This window comes from Sturnus vulgaris, chromosome 18, assembly GCF_052056855.1.
Source record: "Sturnus vulgaris isolate bStuVul1 chromosome 18, bStuVul1.hap1, whole genome shotgun sequence".
Classification (NCBI taxonomy): Eukaryota; Metazoa; Chordata; class Aves; order Passeriformes; family Sturnidae; genus Sturnus; species Sturnus vulgaris.
This window is the reverse complement of record NC_142260.1, coordinates 6,283,312-6,306,455: the sequence shown is the minus strand read 5'-3', so window position 1 is coordinate 6,306,455 and position 23,144 is coordinate 6,283,312. Positions and strand designations below refer to the sequence as shown.

Genomic DNA, 23,144 nt, shown 5'->3' with positions numbered 1-23,144 from the left:
TATTTCAACAGTCTTTTGCATCACTGTAAATATCTCTAAAGATGGCTTTCTCCATCCAGCCAGGGCTGTGCACTGAATGTTGGCCACAAAACAGAAAAAAAATCCTGCCTTTCTCCAACAGAAAAGTCTCCTGCAATAGCCAAGTTGTCATTTCTCAGGATTATCATATCCTCTTAATTAAGTTGCAAAATTCAGAACGGAATAACCCCGATGAACATAAATTACACAGAAATGGATTTGATTTGCATGTAATAATGGCTTCTTTCAGAATTAATTACAAATATGCTGGAGTATGGATTAACGTCCTCCTGATTCAGCACTGTATGTGCATGTTTAGCTGCTCTTCTAAGTTAAGGCTAGGAGTAAATTGTCTAGACAATTAATTATAATTCTTCTCTCATTTGCCAAAAAAACAGTAAAGCTTTGTGCAGAATCAGTTACCCAGCCTTCTTCCACCCTTTCAGAGACCTTAAAAAAATCCATGGGCCTATTTGTCATTCCATAATGAATTGAATTGCACACTGTTCACCATCAATTCTATCTGTGCAATCTGCCAGTACAGACTCTTCATACTTGCCATGGATTAAAAGCCTAACAAGAAACCAATCTCTAAAAATACAGCCTTGCTTCAAAACCCCACCTAACAGGAACAGGGAGAGCTGTGGAAGGACCCCTGCCCAGGGAACACAGCAGCTCCATTTGTAAGCTGGTCTTTAGCACTAAACGCTTCTTCTTAAGTAAACAAACAGCAAGGGAAATGTGCTTGAAGACAGAGATAAAAATGCACATCTATTTACTGTAGAAGCCTGCAAAGCCTGTTCTTTCACGGCTACAGTGTGAGGAAGTGGTGCAACTATTTAAATTCAATCACCATGGGAGTTCAAGGCACACTCCAAAAAAAGCTGCGTGTTGTACCCTCTCCCGCATGCAAAAGCCAGCTCTGCAGAAATAAACGTTGTAATACCAGGAAGTATTTTACCAAACCATAGATGAGCCTGAAGAACACATCAAATAATGTAAAATCAATAGAGCTTACAGAGAAGGCTTGATCAATGCATCCCAAAAGACCTATTTTCAATACCCGGTTTCACAGAACCACAGCATCTCTTTGTTGGTCATGAAAAGGTTGTGGGGGGAAGAGGAGGAAAAATTCCAAATCATGATTTTGCTGCAAACTGCCCAGCAACACTCAAAAGGAGAACCAACTATTTAAACAAAACTAAAATACCAAGAAAAAAAATCCTTCAAAATATCAAACATGAAGATATTTCTGGCATGAATGAACAGAGTATTTAAACATGCCCTTTTAATAAAGTACTTTATACTGCAATAACATCCTTGCTTTATTTTTTGTATTTAGAGTGTAGTGTTGGAAAAATGCAATTTCAAGCCAAAGTAATTTGCTTTATTCTCCATGGTTACTAAACGCCACTAGACCATGGATATTTCTGAGTGCAGAAATAGTTGCATAAAAAGTCATTAATTTTGGTTACTCCCTGAAAATATTTAGAAGAAACCAGAACTGATAGCCCACAATAAATACTGAAATTCATCTAAATTTCAATAACTGAAAGAAGACTATGACCTCCCAAATATCTCTGAGAGTGTATTCCCAAAGGACAAAAAGAACAACCAGAAAATTCCCAGCCAGTCTGACCACTGTTCTCTGTCACTGCTTTCCTGAATGCTGCATGAAGTTTTAAATGGATCAAGTGAAGCACATTGCTGGTGTTAGCTCACAGAACTTGCTGCTCAGAGGCATCCCACACTTTTTTCCAGAGTCAATTCTCCAACGGGAACATCACTCTTTCCCCAACAGAGCACTGAGAATCAAATTTCAGGATCTCCTACCTCGATCAAAAAGTCTCCAGTTCTCAGGCCAGCTTGCCATGCTACTCCCCCTTCATCCACAGATTCCAAGTACTGCAAAGCAGGAAAGGCTGGAGTTGGGGTGAATTCTTCAATTGGTGTGTCAGCTTTAAAAATAAATACCACATTAAAAAAAGAAAGTTATGGAGTGCTTGCAAATACCACTTGACTACAGGCCTATCATTGGCCATTCCAATTTAGGGTTAAAAAATGGTGGGTGCTGGAAGTGAGAGGGATGTGCCTGACGGGAGATCAGGATGCTGGGGACAGAGTGCAACCCCTCTGCAATAGCAATCCACAGGTCTTCCTTCCAGAGGGGGAAATACCTGCTCCTTTCCTGGCACAAACCAAATCAAGCTGCACCAGGCAATAGCTGGGCTCTCAAGATTCCAGGATATTCAGTATTGGCTCAAGTAACCCTTTTGTGTGCCTGGCACAATGCTGTAACTCTGGCAACATCCACCTAAAAATGAATTATGTGCTGGAGCCAGCAGAGAGCATCTGGCCAAACTAGGGGGGTGGGGTGGGTGGCAAAGGATGAAAAAGATCAACCAGAATTTTTTTTTTTTCCCCCCCTCCTAAATTTAGATGTGCATAACAAAGAAGAGACCAGGAGAAATCACTTTTTAGGACAGGAGGCACAGCTGGCCCTGTGGCAGCCCTGCCTGTGTCACGTACACACACGGGCAGAAAAGTCCTTGGGTCTTTCACCTGAGGCGCCCCCGCTGCCACAGAGAAAATCTGGGGGAAACTGTTGGGGGAGTGAGCCCTGCTCAGAGCACTGATAACCCACACCAGAGCTCCGAGACAAGGCACAGCCTTGGGCTTTCCTGCCTCAACTCCAAACATTTCATTTGGCTAAAACTGGCAAAGCTTTCCCAGCCCTGCAAATCCACGGTGGCACCGGATGAGGTTTAGGGGTGGGGAAGAGGGAGAGCAAAGCCATGTCCCAAGAATGAAGACATGGAATAATTTTCATGCTCAAGCAAGGCGAGGGAGAACCCATGTGAAATGAGGGGGAGCAAGAGATGGGACATACCACCACATATATATATATATATATTCTTTTTTTTTAAATACAAAGGGAGCAAACTACACTGAAAGTTAAAAAGCAAAGCATTAAATAGAATGCCTTTTTTAAGTGGTAGGAATGCCACCGTGATAGATTTTAGCCTACAGAGAAGTGCCGTGCAGCTTAACATATGAACAGCTTTAAAAATGAGCACACTACAGGCCATGCAACATACGTGCAGCTTCTCAAGATATAAAAAAAGATCATATTTTCATACTAAAACTGCACCAATGTCACCTTGCAGAAGATCCACACCTATTTTAAACAAAACATCCCTCTCTTGTCTATTCCTATTCACAGCTCTATTTAACCAGGCTGGTATTTGAAATAAAGCAGCAGTTTTTACGAGGAAAGCAGGTTTCCCATAGTTAAGTAAACTGCACAACAGAACAGATTAATGACAAAATACTACATCCACCAGCACGAGAAAAATACAGGCAAAACTTTCTCCCCCCAAAACGATTATGCAGTGCTTCTCCTATGTAAAAATGCAAACTGCTTCGGAGAGAAGGCACCGAAATCCATCGGAGTAGTATAGCATACAGAGAATCCTGTTGTCTAGCAACCAAGTGCACCAAGAATAATTCCTGCTTATATTCTGAGATGTATAAATTTCTTCATGCCACTGCACATCACACACACACTCACACACACACACAGAAGCACATACCTTTTGCCCCTCTGAGCACAAATCCAAATCCTTCATTGTCTTTTTTCTGCAGGACCACTGCCTTTTCTTCTATTATGCAGTCACTGTAGAGAGAATTCCGAGGATAGCGACCATTATTACATCCCTTCATCACCACTGTAGTAGCTGCTCCTCCAGTGTGCAGGTTCATCATCATCACAGCCCGTTAATCAAATAATATTGCAGTAACCAAGCATGGGAAAATATAGAACAAATAGCAGCGAGGGGAAGACAAAGACTAAGCTGGATGGTAAAAGAGAACATGACAAAGCAACTTAAAAGGAATAAAAAAGGCAGAGAGGAAAAAGAAAGAAGAAGAAATCATGCATGGTGGTTTGTGTTCTATATGAATGACTGGATGAACATGTGATCATGTAATCTGTGGGCTAGCTAGGACTCTAAAAGGAAAAAAAGTAAGTGAACTGAACGACAGTATCATTAATAAACTCCTCAATCGTGGATGTACCAGATGCATCTTCTAGTGAAGCCAAAATGAAACCAACCAGAAGAAAAATGAGGCAGCATTTTAAATTTAAAGATAATAAATTATGATTTTCTATTAGCTAACTAAAAGGCACAAATATATTCTGAAAGCTATGCCTTGCATCAAAAGCCCTTTTTCAATCCTATTGAATGTTGCATGCTGCAAGAATCCCACATGATCATCTGACAGCCTACAATGCTAACAACGTGCAGCTGCCTTGGCGTCATCAAGCACAAATTTCCACAGCATCAAGAATCTGCATAATTGAAATAGTAACAAGGCATGCACAAGCAGGAAAACACATTTTCTAAGGAATATTTCCTGTCTCCTGATAAACAATTAATATTATAAAACAATGAGATGGTGTAAAGGACTATTTATGTAAGCAGTATTCCCTTAAAGAGAAAGTAGCCTTAGGAATCTCACTGTCATTGGCTAAGATAAAAGTAGAAGGTAGATGAAGAAAATGCACAAAATACACATTAAAATGGGACCTTCCAGATACAGGGAACAATCTGTAAAAGCCTTAAGGTATTTAATATCTTTCATTAAACATGAAGGTACTAAAAATAAGCTCAATGCAAAAAAAAAATTAAAAAAAAAAAAAAAAAAAGGAAGAAAAAAATTTGGAATGCTCTTTTAGGTACCAAAGCAATGCACAGCATGAGCTGCAGGGGTTAAGTTCATGAATTGTCAGCACTGCAAACGATGCTGATTTAAAATACCTACAGAACTAGTTCAGATAGAAGGGAGTATGAGCAAGTTTGCTCTCCTTAATTTTTTACTAGCCAACTTCTGTACCCACTGGCCTTATACAGAATCCAGCCCCCAAAGCAGTGAATGCAAGGAGAGACTGGATCTGCCTCAGGGCCATTAATAATCCCCAGGGGGAGGAGGAAACTAAATAAAGAGAAATTGTTGCGACCTTTTTACTGAAAGCTCTGAACAAAGAGAGGGATGATGATATCAGGACACCAATGGACAGCCTCCAAACTCCAGATTTTTTGTGCATCACAGACCATCCTTTTGGTGCCTTTCCAACTCTGCGGGATGAAACTTCCCATGGCTGCTGAAGCGATGATGTAAGGTTGTCTTCCAAACTGCAGAGTGTTTAACACCACACATGAATTCAAACTGCCACAGCAGTGACTTTGTGGGCAAGAGATGGTCACCAGCACCAACAGCCCTTGTACCTCTCAGCTTATTGTTATTTACTGTGTCATTCAGACATTGCCTGTTCTGACAGTTAAAAACGTCTGCTTCTTGAGAAAGCCCAACACCCTGCTGCTCAGGGATATCAGGGTGGGATGGAATATGCAACTCTCAGAGCCCACTGGAGCTCTCCATCAACATCCTGATGTTCTAGAAGCTGACTGCTCCTGCCATTGTGTTGGCTTATTTCCCTCATTTCACCACCACATTCTCAAGGCGGGTCCCTGTGGTTATCCACTGAAGAGTCAACAGCGTCATTTTTCTTAATACTTGGTCAAATTAATAAAACCCATTCCCTTCAAACTTCCTTGTAACCAATCAATAGCTTAATAGAGCTTAGAAGGCAATTTCTGAGAGGTTAGAAGGCAACTTCTGAGATCCTAATTATAGCAAGAGCTTGGTTCAAAGGACCCCCTCATGTCCCCTCCCCAGATCCCACCCTCATGTCAGTTCATTTCCATACAGAATTTAGAAGTTTTTCAGCTCAACAAACTCAGGATCGATTCACCTGGTCTACATCCAAAAAACAATAGGCATCCAGGGTCCTTCCAGAGCCAGCTCATGAAATGGATGGGCATTGTCAAGTCAGGCTCACTTCATTCTAATGTACAGATTAAAAGTATAAAAACCAGCTCTGCTTTTCTTCTCATGTACAGCACATCTATTCCATAAACCACCCAGTTTTATACTTCAGTTCATGTACTGAAAGTGGGAATACCAAATTGCCAACATTTTACAAAGTTATGTGCAAGGGGGAAGTGAGAGGGAAGGGAGGGAGAAGCACAACATGATTTTTGGTGAGAAAACACAAACTGATCTCTATTATTTGACAAATACAGCTTTCTAATATACAGTTGCAGTCATAAAGAAAACAGCATGACAGCCTGGAAAGTAAAAATGTAGGCTTGCAAAAATCAGATGTGTAGCATTTCTTCTCATTTGTGTTCCCTAGGAGTAGGGAACCTGCAAAAATCCTATGGCTTCAGTAGCTTAAACTTGTTCAGGCAACCACAGAAAGCAAATTCATTCTCCACATACACCCCAGTGCTGCAGAGCAAAGAACCAGCAGCAGGAAAAGGGGGGAAGACAGACAGGCACAGAACAAAAATGAACTGTACTTGCAACCTCCACACCCTTTCTCCCAGAAAATTTGCTTTCCCAAGAAAAGGGGGCAGAAGAGGGGCAGAGTTTAACCTCAGACTGTTTGCAGTGCTGCTTTTTGCCTGCTTTGCCACGCCAGGGCTCTCTGTGCCAGCCAGGTTGGACCCTCCACCGAAGGTCTGTTCACAGTCCACCTGCTCCTGGCAGGCAGAGTGGTGCCAAATGCAAAAGTAGGTCAAAATTTCTCCCCACGAGCCTTCTTGGCAGCGTCTCTTTGATCCTGGAGGTGTTGTAAATACTTAGCAGCAGCACACAGGGTATGGCAACCAGTGACAAATGAAGGTGGCATTGCACTAGGAGCCTGCTCAGAGGCCTGAGCTCATGCAAGAAGAGGAATTTCTTCCCAGGCTCTTGCAGTACAATGCACAGCTCTGTGTGAGGCCAGACAGTCCCTGTTATTTGTGATATGCCAAATTTCAATAGGTAAAATCCCTGAAGTCCATTTTTGTCCCATTCCAAACTGAAATTAAGCAGCTTCCATTTCAGAGATGAGTCCTCAGAATATGACCAGTTCCATATGGTCGTAATAAAATGAGTAATTCTAAAATCAATAGCTCATTACTTAAATAGGGCACACACTGCTTTGACTTTGGGCTGTGTAAGGCCAAGATTCATTGCAGGCAAAGTTAAATGCAAAAGGCATCCAATCAAGTGCAGGAGATTCCTGTGTGGAGCACAATCATAAAAATCTCAGGCCAAAATAACATTCAATGTAAATCTCTGCTTTACTCAAGCAGTAGATATTAGAAAACATACTTATTCATCATCTTGTGTAGTTTCCTTAACAACTTAAGGCTCAAGAACTGTGCAGAGCTGTTACAATTTCCATAATTTTACAGACTGACCAATGGAGAAAGGGAAATACAAGGATTTGCCCTCTGTCAGAAAGATATGTGAGTTTTGAACTCAGCACTGTTTCACATAACAACCATCATTTGTGTGGGCTTTTCAAAAGAGCAGGAATTTCTGCTTTGCTAACAGCCCATTAGGATAATACTTGAGGAAGGAAGGAGAAATGTCAAGTCTTTCATAAAGACCTGTATGAAGAAAAATAAAGGTTAGAGTGCAGGTGGCTGCTGGAGGCAGGCCCACGAAACCTGGCCTCCTGTTCTCATCGAGGATAACTACACCCTATCTTAAGGCATGACTTATTCCACAAGTTAAAATACTAAATTACACAGGTGGAGACTATCAGGACTAAAGGATGTGTTTTGGCAAGTTTGTATCAAGTGTTTCATTGCGATTTCAACCTGAAAAACAGCAAGTAGAGGACACTCCACTGAAAATTATCACCATTATCTGGAAACAAAAGTGGCTATTTGGTATATTGCCAATCTTTCCCCAAGGCAGAAGAAAAAATGAATGTTAAAAGGAATCACTTTCCTGATTCTCTGCAGTCATGCATCCCCTAGAAAAGGAACCCAACCTTTTCAGCTCCAGCAGCCCCTGAGCCCACAGTGCCTTCAGTCAGGACTTGCTCTCCCCTTGAGTGGAAGTGAACTTGGCTCTCTCCAGGTTCGCTTCTTTCAGTTGGCCAAGTAAATCTAAATCTCTTCATTAGCCCTTTTTCCTCTCCTCAGCACTCTTGCAATTGCAATCTTTTGGAAAGATCTACTGAGTTCACAGCTAGATACATCCTAGAAGAATCAAGTGCTCTGCCAGGTGCAATAAAACGATATCTAAATCATTCCATAAATTTATATGCAACGTCTGGAAGCAGTCACACTAATTCCTTTCAGGATAAGATGGCCAATTTATGGTGGTTATGCTCAAGCCAGAGAAGGGCATTTGGGAAATCTGTTCAAGAGAAGGAGCCCTTTGTGCATTATCCAACAGTAAATCCCTGTTAAAGGCACATTGCAAATATCCTCTCCCTTTTTTTCAGGAAGTAACCTGTCCTGATACCACAGAAAATGGAAATTATGTCTACAGCAAACCTTATTGTAGGATATAGCAAACTTTCAGTGGGAAAACATTTCCTGTTACTGCTGGAAGGGGTCAACCTTAAAATTTATAGTCAACTACTCTAATGGCTTCAGGAAAATTGGCTAATCCTACTAATTAAGGTCTTCAAGATTAATGAAGACTCTTTCTGTGATTGCTCAAGTTTTCCAGGCACTGATCATCCACTTTTAGGTCTCAGAGAAGAGCTCTCACAGCTGTCCTGTGCCAGGCACAGCAGCAATCACTTGTTCAAGAGGCAGCAGCTACAGCAGTGAGTGGGCTCTGTGCACAGCAGACAGGAAAATACACAGGCTGTCCCTAAAAGCCCACTGGCAACCCAAACAGAAGCAGTGGGATGTAGCCAACCATGTATTCAAACTCACAGTGACCTCTCCCTTCACAGATCCTAGGAGCCCAGAATGGGTGGGGTTGGCTCACTCTGTACAGCCGAGCAATCCTAATGTCATATATGACAAGTCTAAATGATTTTCCTTCAGAACATATGTTTAACTAGAAGTTTATAGCAAGCTGTGTTTGGGAGGAAGAAAATATTTCAAAATAGATGGGTCAGAACCTCAGCACTTTCCTCAGGGCAGATAGAACCCAGCATTAGAATAGAAATACTGGAGAACAGTAAACTTTAAATTGATAAATTCCTTACTAGGCAGCTGAAGATACAAGTCCAAGGAGTATGATCATGGTACAATAATTAAAATATAATGGAGAGGGGATGAAGGGAATCACATAGAACTAAAAATTCTCCAAGTCATTCTGCCATTTCATTTTGAAAAAATAAATTGGAAAATCAGGGCTGCATATGGAAGTGCAGCATGGAATCAAATGCTTAGTAGTCCCTATGGATCTCAGCTTCACAGGTGCTCTCAAAGACATCCAAGAGCAGAATCTTTACTGGCACAGACAATTGGTTGTGTGTCAATGCCTGACTGGCACAGCTGGCACTCAAACAAAAAACCCAAAGAGGACAGACAAGATCACCATTACCCCTGTTTGCACTGCTTTCATCTTTTTTTAATTTGTGGCAAACAATTTCAAATTGCAACAGAAAGGATATGGTCTAATTTCTCCTTGGTAAACTTGGCATAGCTGTGTCTTCCTCAGCTGGCCACGTTCAAGCCAAATAAAGGAACAGGAAAATAAGAAAGGGTGCTCCAGCAATACTCCTCTAACTCCCCATATTCATATATTTGTCTTTCCAATCTCCTGTCCCAGTGCTGCTTCTCCAGAGTTAGTAAACATCTTGTGGAGCTCTTTGATCATGAGAACACCAAGGCTGCAGATTTCGCTTTGAAATCTGCTGATGAAAGAGGGACATGACAAACTGTGGCTGTTTTAAAAGACATGGAGATATTCTCCAGTTCTGGGTCTGTACTCCACAGTGGGGGAATCACAGGCTGCAGTAAAACCTGACAGGGCACATCACATCTTCCACCTAAAAAAGGTGTTTCATTCACACTTCTAAACAAGGAATCAAGGCATCTTTATTGGATTTTGAATACTTGATACCCTGGCTGAAAAAAGAACAGTTTTTACTAAGTCCCCAAACCCACACTAATATCATCCATGAAGGGATTCAGTAAGAATTAGGAAGTCAGAAAAATGGTCCTGCTTTTCCAGCCTGTGATCAGCAGAGGTGCCCAAAAAATCAACCATCATTACAAAGAAGCAACCTATCTTAAAGACAGAAACAGTGCTGTACCCTTCAATGGGTTGTACCATATATATGATAAATTAATATCCATGTATGAATATATTTATTCACACTTATAAAAAAAAACCCTAGTATTTTAGCCTTTTCTAAGAGAAATGTTATTATTCTTTCACATCTGCACCAGCAGAGAGAAAACAAAAAATCATTGGAGATGAGGAGAGGGGCAAAATGAGCTTAAACGATCTTAAAAATAAAAGCTCAATTCCTCTCTATTAATTAATTTCAATTGTGTTTTAAAAACGAACAGTCATTTCAAACACCACAAATGACAAAGTGACAGTCAGACACGAGACATGCAGGCAGGAGTCCTCCTGCTATGGAACAGGAGTTTTATAGCCCAGAGTCCTTCCAGCCCCTTCACACAGATGTTCCACCTAGCACAGGAATATTTTGGGCTCCAGCACACTCGACTTGCACCTGATACTTATCAGCAATTTTCAGTTTTCATTATCAAGCATTTGAGCAGTGTGAGCCTGGACTGTGAAAATATTAATATTCATTGCTAATACGATGAGCCTTGAGCAAACAGGCTGTCCAAACACTCACATATGTTTAGGTAACCAGAATATTTATCTAATAAACACTTTACTGTTTAGGTTTTTATTTTCCTACCCCAAACCAGCTGCAGTTCCACCCTCTGATGTTGCCACTAAGCCACAGAGAAATAGGAATTTTCTCCCTAATCATTTAAACATACATTTGGATAAAAAGAATAATAATTATAGATGTAAACCCCATTGGTTTTTAATATTTTTTAATTAATAATTTTCCAGCTGTTTTTGCTAAAATTGCTCATTTTTATCACAGACAACCTCAGTACCAAGGAGAGGAACATGTTCAAGGTTATCAAACAGGACAAGTAACAAAGGCAGAACAAGGGAAGTAACATCAGTCACACCTTGGGCTTAAAAGAAAACAAACAGAAAGTGTTTTATTAACACTTTTTAAATGTGTTACAAGCTTTTAAGGTAGCAGTTTGACCTTGCAAGTCTTTAAAACAATTATTAAACTTGCAGTACATTTTGGTATCATAACTCCACTTGCTCCAAGAGAGTCTAAACAAAACTAAACTAAAAAATAGGGGAAAGAAACAGGTCATTCCACGACTGGTGATGAACATGAGTTTCAGATTAGTTTTAAGGGATCCCTCAGGTTTTCCAGCACACCCTGTTTGCTACAATGAGCAGGAGGAATTCCTTGGAAAATAAACACAGCCCTAACCACAAGGAGTGTGAGTAGCCCCGACTGTTCATTTCAGCTTTACAGATGGAAGTATTTCACTTACAAGTCTGCATTGTACAGAAGAGTACAGTGCTTAAATCAGTGTTAAACACACTGTAAGTTTTTATGACAAAAAAAATGTTATGCCTTTAGTATATAACTTACAAGTAAGTTTGAAGTTCTGTCTCAAAACAAATGAGGCCTCACCAAAGGCATAAAGTTTTTCTGATAACATATTTATTCTCCTCCAAGAGCTTTAAAAATACAGTGTACAGTGAGAAATTTTAATTTTCTAGTATTTTGCACAGAAGAGCTGTAAAGGTGATGTATATCCCTTTAAAAATCCTGACTAATCACGTTATTTCACAGACTCATTAACATCAGAAAGGAGGTGGCAACTCTACCTTCTTTTCTGAAATATATTTTCCCTCTCCATTTCTCTAATTGCACTAAGCCCTTGAGTTATTTTAAGTCTACTCCAAATTTTGCTTACCTGCAAGACAAAATGTCCATCTTAACAGCTCCCTGCCTACCAGCATCATCATTTTCAGCAATTCTCTCAAAGCATGGCCAGTTTAGCCCAAAATGTCGCTGAAAAAATCACTGACTTGACAATTTAATTTAAATTGGCCATGACTTTTCTTAATTATGTGAATGCTGAATTGGAAGCTGACTTTATTGCCCCCTTGCCTTTCACATTCAGCTTGTCAGTTGCACTGATGTGGAATTTCTGGGAATATGAAGCTTTCATTTTCTGTATAGTGGAGACGGGGGGGAAATGTTGGTTTATCATTTCAAGTCAATTCAGATGCATAGATTTTAATGGTTTGCATTAAAATGGATGCATAGATTTTCAGAATTTATGGTGCTGAAGTGTTTGCAGTAGAGCTATGAACCACCTCTGCCATAGGGGCAACTGCTCCAGGTTTGGACATGCTAGTCTAAAGGATCCCACAATGTACTCAGTATCAGCCCTGGTTTTCAACTGGAGCACCAAACTCTAAATTCTGTTATCTGGATCCTATAAAAAAAATCAGAGAAATTAGAAGACACGTGGGTAATGGTCTTTTTTTTTCCCCTGAAAATGCAGTTGCCACTTTTTCTTAGTGCACACATTGAACACTCGGTACTCCTCTGCTCAGAACCTTGCCGTGAACTTGGTTTTTGTATAACACTTATCCCTTCAAGCCCATCTTTTTGTTGACACATTTTAGTGCTTGTCAGACGTCATCTCTCTGAAAACAGGCTGACATTTTGTGTCAGAGGGAGCAGGGAGCCCCAGCAGCATCACCAGCTACTCAATCGGTGCCTCTGCCAATCATTGCCATGGAGCACCCATTCACATCCACGGGGATGGAGAGAAGAGCATCTGCCTCTTGGCTCGGGGACAGGGACACTTTCACAGGGCTTGGACGAAGCCCTGCTCTGTCCAGCAGGTTCCTGGCGTCCAGCAGCAGCTCAGGCTGTGGATTTAAGTCTGACACACACGGGACTCAAACCCAGAGCTCCTTTAGTCCAGGTGAATGCTCCCCCAGCAGCTATTGTTTGCTCTTTAGCTGCTCCCTCTTTGTTGGGTTCGACTCCATTTCTTAAAGAAACACAGCTGCAGCACATCTGGTTTGTCCCAGGAGAAACAAGGCACCCTCCTCCCACCACCCTCCTTTTGCACCATGGAAGCAACCAAACGTGAAAATTCACTCCTTTCCGATTTGGGATCATTTCAGCTTTTAAGAGGAACAAAACACATACGTTGCCTGCCAGCCACCCTGAGAATTTTGCCTCATAGATCAAATTCTCCAAATGCAATAAATATTTGTGAAAATCTGCCTGGAAACGGGGTAAGGGGGAAGAGTGGTTTAAATCACTCCTACTGGAGGCAAGCCCACAGAGCGAGCTCACCAGTTATTTGTTCCATTTGGGGCTGCCAAAACTTCCAACTGCATCACTCCCAACCAGAGGCACCATATGGAGGCTTTGCTCATCTGGTGATGAGGTGACAGCATGGCAGCCAAAGTTGCCCTGGGGCTGGGAAGTAAATCATCACAGGGGCTGGGATGCAGGAATGGAAAACACTAATTATTAGAAACCTAATCATTCTCCTTTATTCTCCCTCCCAAAAAAGAAAAAAATCCCATTTGATTCTCCTGTTTTCCTCTGCTCTAATTATGTGGCTCTTGCTTCTAACCAACCTGGTGTCACACCCTCACAAACTTCTTTCTGCCTCTCCACTCCTTTTCCTTTTCTTTTTTAAATTCCTCTAGTCTAATTTAAAGAAAAAAAAACACTTTATTCCCCCTATGCACAGGACACAGGCTGCTGCTTTCAGTGGTGACATTTAAATCCACTCTGTCCTCCAGCATCCGGCTGGAGGAATTGCAGAGGAAATCCTGCAGAGCCTGGGAGCACCAATTGCTGTGCAGGAAATGGCACAGCCCCCAAATCCCAGCCCTTGCAAGCAGCAGCTCCTCTACCCCAGGCACACAGGTAAGTCTGGACTAGCTCTACATGAACATCCTTAAAGTTTTTCAGAAGGAGCATTGTGATTCTAAATTTGGGAAAGGTTTTTTTTTTGTTTTTTTTTCAGGTCTTGATCTCTCTTTGCTAAGACTTATCACTAAAAATTTAGGCAAATATCTAGCCCAAAAAATGCCTGACACATTTTAATCATTAGTTACCAAACCATTAGTTGCTAAAAGCTGGAATCTTACTAAAGTGGCTTGAGCAAACTTCACTATCAGGGCAGCAAACAACTTAAAAATGCACTTACAAGCTAATGGAAATTTTATCACTGACGGTAGAGTTTTGGAACTTACTGTAATTGTATTAGACCTTAATAGTGCAATTATAGTACAGGTTTAGATGGAGAGGCACCACAATACAGATGCACACACACACACACCCTTTTTACCTCCTATTTCAGCAATTCCTTTCAATATTTGCTGTAGTCAACAGCACAAAAAGCTCCATCGTGGCATCACACAGCAGCCGGGGAGGCAAAGTGCAAAGTTGTTTATTAGCAACCAAAGGAATTTTCATGAGAAATTGAATAACTGGAAATGAAGAACTTCACATTTTATCTCTCCACCTGCTCCGTGGAGGCTACAATGCATTAATTATTGCTTAAATACATATGCAATTCTTCAAATTGCATCAAATTATGCTCTTCAAGTTAATGAGGCCCAAGGTATTAAAATGGAGCTACCCTTGCCTTTCTGCCTCACATTAAGATCAGCTCAGTGCCATCAGACTGTTACACTCACAGTTAATTAATTAATTCAGAACAGACAACAGGCAAGTCCAACAAAATAACTTTAGACATCAGATGAGATTACATGCACAGAAACATCTGACATACTTTTTTTCCTTACAATTTGGCTGGTGCTGACTGTCCTCTGTGCCCAAAAGAACCATGATATCACATCTGCAGAGATTTTAAATCATTATAATCTCATAGAGCTTTCAGATGTAACCAAATCACTGTCTCACAGGGTTGTATTTAATTACAATGTTGAGCATACTCAGATATTTTTGTAACCATCTTCTAGGCAAAAACTGAGCTATATGTATAGGTAAACTTCTTTTACTGGTTCTTTTTTCCACCAGAGGAAACCAAGGATTATGTTTAAAATATATGCCTGCAGGTAAGAACAGCTGTAAAATCACTTTCCACTTATTATCAATGTGTCAATCCCAGACTGTGGATTTATTGTTAAGAGTGAACAGCACCACTTTAATCTCCTTACTCCCATTTCCTTCAAGAGATCACCTGAACAGTACAGACTTCCCAGGAAACATTAGTACAGTGGGACTGGTGATATCCAATAGAAAACAAACAAACAGAAGAGCAGTTCACAGAATCCTAGAATGGTTTGGGTTGAAAGGGACCTTAAAGATCATTCAGTTCCAATCCCATATCATCTAGTTCTACCTCAGTTCAGAAAATCCAATTTATTCTCTGTGTAACAAGACTTCTCTCACTGTTCTGCTTGGGCAGAACCAACATGAAAATGTGGGAAGCAGGATATAAAATAAAACAACAGCTCTTATACCTTCCCTCAATTTTCGCAAGGATCCATTTGCCAGGATTTAGTGGATTGCTGCCAGGCAAGCAGCACTCAGCAAGCACATATGCCAAATTCTCCACCCCAGGGACATGGGGCCACCATAACCAGGAGAAAATCCCCTTGCTCCCCATCAGTTTTACATTCCTCATCACTTGCAATGGCCAGAATTCCACCAAAACTTTCCATCTGTTTTAAATCTATATTTTATAATTTTAAAAATCTGTATTTCAAGAGATGAGCAACTGCCTTTCTCCAGAGGGAGGATTACTTATGTGAAATATCCACATGAAACCAGATCTCAAACCAGAAAAAAGTCTGCATCAGACTGAGAGCTTCCATTTAAAAAAGGTGTGTAGCACACCTAATGCTTAAACTACCAAGACAGCACTGCTTACATCACAGCTTTAGGACAAAGGAACCCAACAGGCATGTTCTGTGGGCTAAAAAAATTGAAAATATAACCAAGCTCTCCACAGCATGCTGAGTTACAGGGCAGACAGCTTCAGCTGTGCCAAGGAGCCTCTCTGAGCTGCTCAGGATTAAAGCCCAGGCTGCTCTCTCCAACAGTGCAGATGACAACAGCAACAGAGAATGGCCTGGAAAGAACATCTGAGAAGAATCTCTCTGCTTTTTATTAGGTATTTGTATGTAAATTGGCTTTTGAAAAGTTGCTCCTGTCAGCTTCTACACTCGTGGGACACAGATGTTGCCACCTGACTCCAAGTAGGGACAGTAGGGTTAATGAATTAAGCTTTTAATTAAGTTTTCTTACAGATTGCACCATCCTATTTTCCTCTTTGTCTTCCCCCAGAAAAACAGAACAAAAACCATAAGGCAAATCAATTTGTTCCTGTCATTAATGTGGTGGCAACCAGCCTTTGGAAAAGGTTATTTGTCATCACATCCTCTCCTGCGAGCTCCTTAATACTGCTGGAGCCATGGGATGTCCAGGAAAGGCACCAGGAAAACTTGTCCCATGCAGGGATTGGAACCAGTTAAAGTGTCTGGAGAAAATCCCCCGTGTGAAAGTCGATAACTCTGTGAAGAGAGGCACAGGATAGGCAGGAGACTTTCCATTATGTGCCCATTTGATTGCACTGAGGTTGGCATCCAATTGTGCTATTGGCTTTTGCTGCTGCTGGGGTGGGAGATGATGCAATGAATGCAGCAGGAAAAGTTTCCACTGTCGTGTCCTAAAGTTCCCAAATTCATGGAAGCAATGGATCATGTTTTCCACCACACCAAGTTTATAATTTTTACATAGCACCACAGTGTCTCAGGTTATTTATGTCTCCAGAGTATAAAACTAAGTTATCACTGTATTATCAATCCCATTCCATTTAAAAGGGTGGTAACATTTTACATTTGAAATTAAACAATTAATTAATTCCACATATTTTCCTGACTGAACAATCCACTGTCCCATCTTGAATTAATCAATTCCCTCACTTCAATTAAAAAGCAGATAGAAAATTATAATTTCTAAGGTTTACCTTAGAAGTTTTTTAAAAATAAAGAATTTTTTTCAATTCAAACATCCATTCTATGCCTTAGCAATACTTTCTGTTATTAAACTGGAATTCAACCTTGATGAATTAACTCATTTACACCCTACAAATAATTGCATTTAAATTAACTGCTGAATAATCCAGGGAAGACAGAAAACTTCAGAGATGTGGCAGAGCAGTCTTGCATTATCTCCTTGCAGTTTTAGTGGTGTAACTGCTCTTTAGGACAAGGAGTGGGGATTTAAACTGAAAGAAGATAGACATAAAGAAGAAATCCTTCCCTGTTGAGGGCATGTCATCAGCATTTAAAGCAGATAATACATCAGACCTGGTAGTTTCAAATATTGTATTATATCAGAATGATATTCAGTGACTATTTGCACGGGCAAGCAAGTCTCAGTGCCTTTCTCCACATTAGTAAGCATCCTCCCCATTTTCCTGAAGTTAATGTATGGATAACTGATCTCTTATGCAAAGCTGAAATAGGATTTAATGAACCTCCATTACTCAAGCTGCACATTTTCCTCAAGATGAAAAATGCCATGTACAATGTATTTTCCTGCATGTGAATAAGCCCATTAATATAGATTTCTGAACAGAGTGTTTCTACTCAGCAATTTTTGCCCTTTGGGAGGGAGAAGGAAAGAGAGAAAGGAGCAGACACTTCCCCTCACTCCCCCACATCTCTCCAGAAAGGAACTGGATCAGCTTTGTTAATACTTTGGATTCAGAGCTGTTCTTAGCACAGAGGCACAATTGCCTTCTGACAAATGTTTATGAAACCTTTGCTGCCAGCATTAAATCTGTTCTAATGTATTCTTCCCCGACTTTGATACGAAACGATAACAGAGAAAGTAATCAAAGCAGTACAAACCTGGCAATATCAAAAATTGCTCTCACTTTCACACCTTGTTTGCCTCTTTGAATAATTCCCCCCCTGAAGAAGCCCTTGTGAGGAATCAAATCTGGATGCACCACCAAGAGACATTAATCTCCAGACAGGTTCTGAAATGCAAATTCCTTTTGCTTTAGCACCAATATGCAAGCACCAGTGAAATCACTGCTCAGAGGTACAAAAAGCTCATTTGCAGCCTCAGTCAAGTACCTGAAACACAACTTGGTGTGTTACTGGTTTTTTTTAGTTTTCCTGGTGTTACTTCACAAAAATTCTGGATTTACCATACTTTGATGAAAAAGTGTGGTAAGCAAGTCTACCTTTCCTCTGTATTTCTTGGAATTTCACATTAATTCTGCCTCCTCCTCCCTTTTCTTCTCAATTCCCACTATTGCCCCTCCAAATGGATCCACTGGGCCTCGGATTCTCTGTGGAAACTCAAGGAGAGTTTTCTTCCAAACCTTGCCAGGAGAACTCTGTTGCTTTCCCTCTCTCTACTCAGATAATTAATAGATATCAACTTCAGACACACTTCATAACTAATTTATGTAAGGTTGTACAGAAGTTCATTTCTTCCTGATTATCTCTCCTGCTCAGTTCTGAATCAGGAAAAGGTATATTTTTTGAGAGCTTTACTCTTGCACTGCACAAACCCAATACCTTTATGAAAAAGCTTCAAATCAACAGAGAAATAAACCAACTACTTTAAAAAAAAAAAAAAAGGCGGAAAGGAAGGCTTTGATGGAATTGACATTTTCTAATGAAAAAATCTGTTGTTAGAAGGTAGCAGGAGGTTTCCAAGTGGAATTATTTGATATCTCTGAGGCAACATGCAGCAGACACAGCTTCTCTCTTTTGCAGAAACAACCCATCCATTCACACTGAAATACAGAGACAGGGATGTGGATTTTGTAGACTAATGATCACTGAAAGAACCTTGCAAAAAGCCAACTCTTCTCACTGCAAATGTCCCCAGTAACCAGGGAGTCTGCTCTGCAGAGCTTGTCTCAGAGTATGGGCTCACAGCTTCTCTTGACAACTTTACCATCATCAGACCCCCCCAGTCAATCACATCGTGTCCAGCTGGGAAATTCCTCCCCAAATTGTTCAACTCACATAGAAACTATGCCTGAACCTCAGAACAAAGTCTAAGATAGTTACCACAATTTTCTTTCTTTTTTTTTTTTTTTTTAGTATTGTTCTACATGAAACACTGCCATTGCTTTACATATTTCAGATTTTTTCTTTTTCTCCTACAATAAATGTGGTTTCCTTGAAAAACAAAACAAAACAAACAAAAATTCCCCCCAAAACAAACCCAAGCTGTAATTGGATATTCAGGAGAAAAGCATAATAATTCCAGTATGCCACCAAAATTTCCTCAAGAAGACACCAAAAGCTAACTGAGGTTCTGTGTTTTAAAGGTCACCCTTTCTACCAGCAGTCAGCTGTATGTTCAACGTATATCCATGGGGGAGAAGAAACTGCTTAAAAACTGTGAATTCTCCACAAATAAATAATCTAATGTCTCAATTCCAGCAGCATCAGTTCTACTCGGGTTCCAAAGTTACTGTTCAGAACAACAAATCTCTTTCACCACTCCCAAAACAAAACAGTGAAACTCATGTCTTCAGTGCTCCTGAATTTTCTATCCCATCCCATACAAAGTAAACTGCAATGAAAACCAATTGAGAAGTTAAATGGTACCCTCAGAAACTCTGTTTAATGATCTGCTTCCCTCTTCCCCTCCACAGCCTCAACCAAAAGTAACAATTAAATAAAACCTGGGAAGGTTTTGTAAACAGATTGCAACCAAAAGGAAAAATTCTTACCTTGAAGCATCAAAGCTGTCATAGGATCCAACCGTGTAGTGTCTGAACAGCTTCTTTGTTCTATCTGTTCGTGTTTCTGCACAGAGAAAAAAGAATTTTCAATACTTCAGTATTTCTTAATCAAGTGCTGCAGTATTTGTTTATATTCCCTTGCAGTGAATGAATGTAGTTTCAAGGCATTTAGGAAAAAAATGTTGGCTTTGGAGATATTCTTTTATCACATCAGACACATCAAGTGAATAAGGAGAACTTCTTGGAGACCATGAATCACATCATTCACAAGTTTTAAAGCTCCACTCACATTCTCAGTAGCAAAAACTTTTGCATCCAATATTTGGTTCTTTTACAGCTAAGAGGCAAAATAGAAGAAGTAAGAAAGAAGAAAAATCTGCAGCAGATGTCAGAAAGGTTGGGAAAATAGCCAGAATATGCAAATCAATATTTTTTGCCTAACTACAGGTTGGTCCTCCAATGAAATCACCTTTGGTTTGGCCAAGAGACATCAAAAATCAGATGGAAAAGTTTCTGGTTTCGATTACGAGCATGAAGGTCTCATCTGCACAGCTGAGGGAACTCCATGGAAGGACAGCCTGACACAATTCCAACAGATTTTATTAATTCTCCAAGCCACACAGAGCCCTCTGTGGCACAGCTTTTAAGGATGGTGCAAATGACTGAGAGATTGGTGCTGTCAAATGACCAAGGGCAAGACTGCAGAGAGAAAAAGAACATCAGAGCAGGATGGAAGGGCTTTGAACACAGCCAAGGAGCAGGAGAAAGTCCTGGGAGACAGACTTTGGGAAGAAGGGTGGGAAAAATGCATATTTCCTTGCTTTAACCACTGCAGCTGACACATAACTGGATCATGCCCCCAGCAGGAGGCATAAATCCAAATACAACAATAATACATAGAAATTCCAGCTGGAAATGTACATGTAGGTTGCAGCTTCTAAAAGAGTAAGAAAGTTATTTCTTCAGAGTTGTGCACCAATTGGCAAAGTCCAAGAAAAGCAGTACTAGGAAAAAGTAAAATGTAAATAGAAATAATTACATTTTTATATATTTTGTGGAGACCAGCCAGCCTTCATCCTACAGGATGGCCAGAGAAGTAGAAAATCCCTATAATATGAACTCTAGTTGACAGTTTAGTTTCTTTTGTCCCTTTGTCATTCACCTACAACCTGTATTTTTTGCCTAAACGTCCTTTCCTTTATCCAAAATTCCTGATCCTACTGCAAAAATTGCAGTCTGTTCCCCACCAAGCAACATTCTTTTTTTTATGCCATTCTAAAAATCATGTGCACACCAAGAGACATAAACAGAAGAAACAGAGAAAATCATAAACCTGGAGTCCACTGTGAGTTTCCCCCCGGCCTGTTCTCAGAAGTCCCTCAGAAATTATTACAAGAAATAAATTATGATGAAGAATATTTTGAAATCTTAAAGCAACTGCTTGAGCCCTTAAGGAGCCAGATGTTCCCCCTGCAGAATCTGTTTTCTGCAGAGTGATATTTCAGTGCTATAAGGAATACAAAGTGGGTGGGAGGGATGGGAAGGCACAGCAAGACAGAGAGCTTTGTTCAGCTCCTCAGGATTGCAGAGCCAGCACTCTTCAGCTGCAGCTTGGATCTGCTCCCCAGCTCTGCCTCCCCTCTGCTTCCCCCCTCTCCTCTGTGTGCAGCCAGGGATTCTTTGGGAAAACAGAAGCTTTGCAAGGCACTGAACTCCAGGCTAATGGCAGTTTCCCAGGCTGCTGAGTGAAGTTCTCTAATTGCCTTCTTTCCCTCAGCTCCAACTCAGATTCCAGGCTGCCCCATCACACACCCAGGAGCAGGGGGTTCATTCTGCCATCAGAATGAACTGGGGACTGAAAAAGGAAAAGGATTCCATTCTCTGACTTGACAAAAGAACACAAAGAACCCATAGGCAAATGTCTAACAAATGCTGTTCTGAATGCAAGCCAAATATAGCACAGTAACACTGTTATAGGTATAATAGCACCAAGGGGTTAGCTCCAGGTTTCCCTGGATTTGTACCCATTCTTGTGTCCCAGGTTTTCTTAAGACCAGCATTCTTTTTCAAAATGCTTTGCAGCAAGATAGGACCACCCAAGACTAACAACCCCATCATGATTAAAGAAGCTTTTACTCACAGGATCTTTTGAGGATTTCTTCTTAAATGTGGTTGCAGACAGATTGGAAAGACCAGCAAGAAGATATGGACAAGAAGAAAATGTCTAGAAAAACATTATTTAGCCATTTTGTTTTAATAAAGATAATTATTCTAACAATACTGCATTCTCACTGAGTGGAACATCTGTCACCACAGATGAAAAGTCACTCCATAAAGTTGGATCAGTTCAAAAAAGCTTTTCTAAGAGGTAGAACAAAACACCAGGGTTTGCAAACATGGTCCTGTTTCCTTTACACTGACAGAAGAGAGAAACATTGGGATATCACTTGAAGCTTCTATATCTCTTGAGAAGCCCATATTTTACCAGAGTAAATATCATAAGAACACAACAATTTTTCCTGGTCCATTTTCCACTGAAGCCAGTGGAGCTGCAGCAGAAATAAGCTGTGTGCCCTGGGCAATAGTGGCAATCCAAATAATAAAGCCCCAGCTGTTTCTTTATTAGGATCATTTATTGTTGCAGACATCTCAGCGAGCAACAGGCTCAAAGCCTGCCCTTCCAGAATGTAATTTATAGGGTTAGAAGAGGGGTGAGCACTGAGAAAGTGTAGCTGGAAAACATTTCCTCCTTTCTCCACCTCAGGAGCGGTGAGGACTTTCTTCCAAATAAACACAGGACTTCCTGTAGATCCCCTGTCTCAGTCTTGTAAGTGACCACAGGGCTCCAACACGTCTTGCAGACATTATCAAAAGCTGAAAAATCACTGCCACGAAAAGCAAGGAATAAATTTTGGATACTAAACCACACAGATTTGGCCACTCGTGCCCTGTTTCAGCCCACGGAACAATTGTGGGCTTGTTCCAGCAGCCAGCCCGACTCCCACCCTGACACTCCTGCTTGGAGCACGTTGCTCACATGTTTGATATTGCTTTGGAAGGGTAAAGAACGAGGAGGGGGGAAAAAAATCCCCAAGCAGCATTGCTTGTCTCCTCCCTGCTGCTCCTGGCAGGGCATTTGTGCGCCGTGTTTCCAAGGAAACTGCGCGGGGATGCTGTGCCAGCAGGGATGCTGTCAGAGCCTGCCAGCACTCGAGGAAAGGTTCAGAGTCATGTCCACGCCATGAACAGAGGAAACAGCAGTGGAACTGCAGGATTTGTGCTGTGATACTGGCAGGCAGCTGAGAGCAGCAGGCTCTCCCCAGATAGCACTGGTGGGTAAAGGAGGGTTTTATCCCTGCCCCAAAACACGCAGCTTCTTGCCCTGGGACATGTTCCACTCCCAACAGACACCTACAGATGTTCTTTGTCACAGCAGCCCAGGTACAGCTCCCT

The 23,144-nt window shown here is 40.9% G+C and overlaps 1 protein-coding gene across 6 annotated transcripts in view; it reads right to left on the bottom strand.

Moving 5' to 3' along the window:
- SHANK2 (SH3 and multiple ankyrin repeat domains 2) overlaps positions 1 to 23,144 on the bottom strand; it is a 258,071-nt gene that overhangs the window by 112,583 nt on the left and 122,344 nt on the right. For all 6 annotated transcript variants that reach the window (XM_088175303.1, XM_088175304.1, XM_088175305.1 and 3 more), the window contains 3 exons: positions 19,680 to 19,755; positions 3,612 to 3,694; positions 1,852 to 1,976 (listed from right to left, as the gene is read on the bottom strand). In XM_088175303.1, the coding sequence (XP_088031429.1) occupies positions 1,852 to 1,976; positions 3,612 to 3,694; positions 19,680 to 19,755 (284 nt within the window). The remainder of the gene's footprint in view (positions 1 to 1,851; positions 1,977 to 3,611; positions 3,695 to 19,679; positions 19,756 to 23,144) is intronic.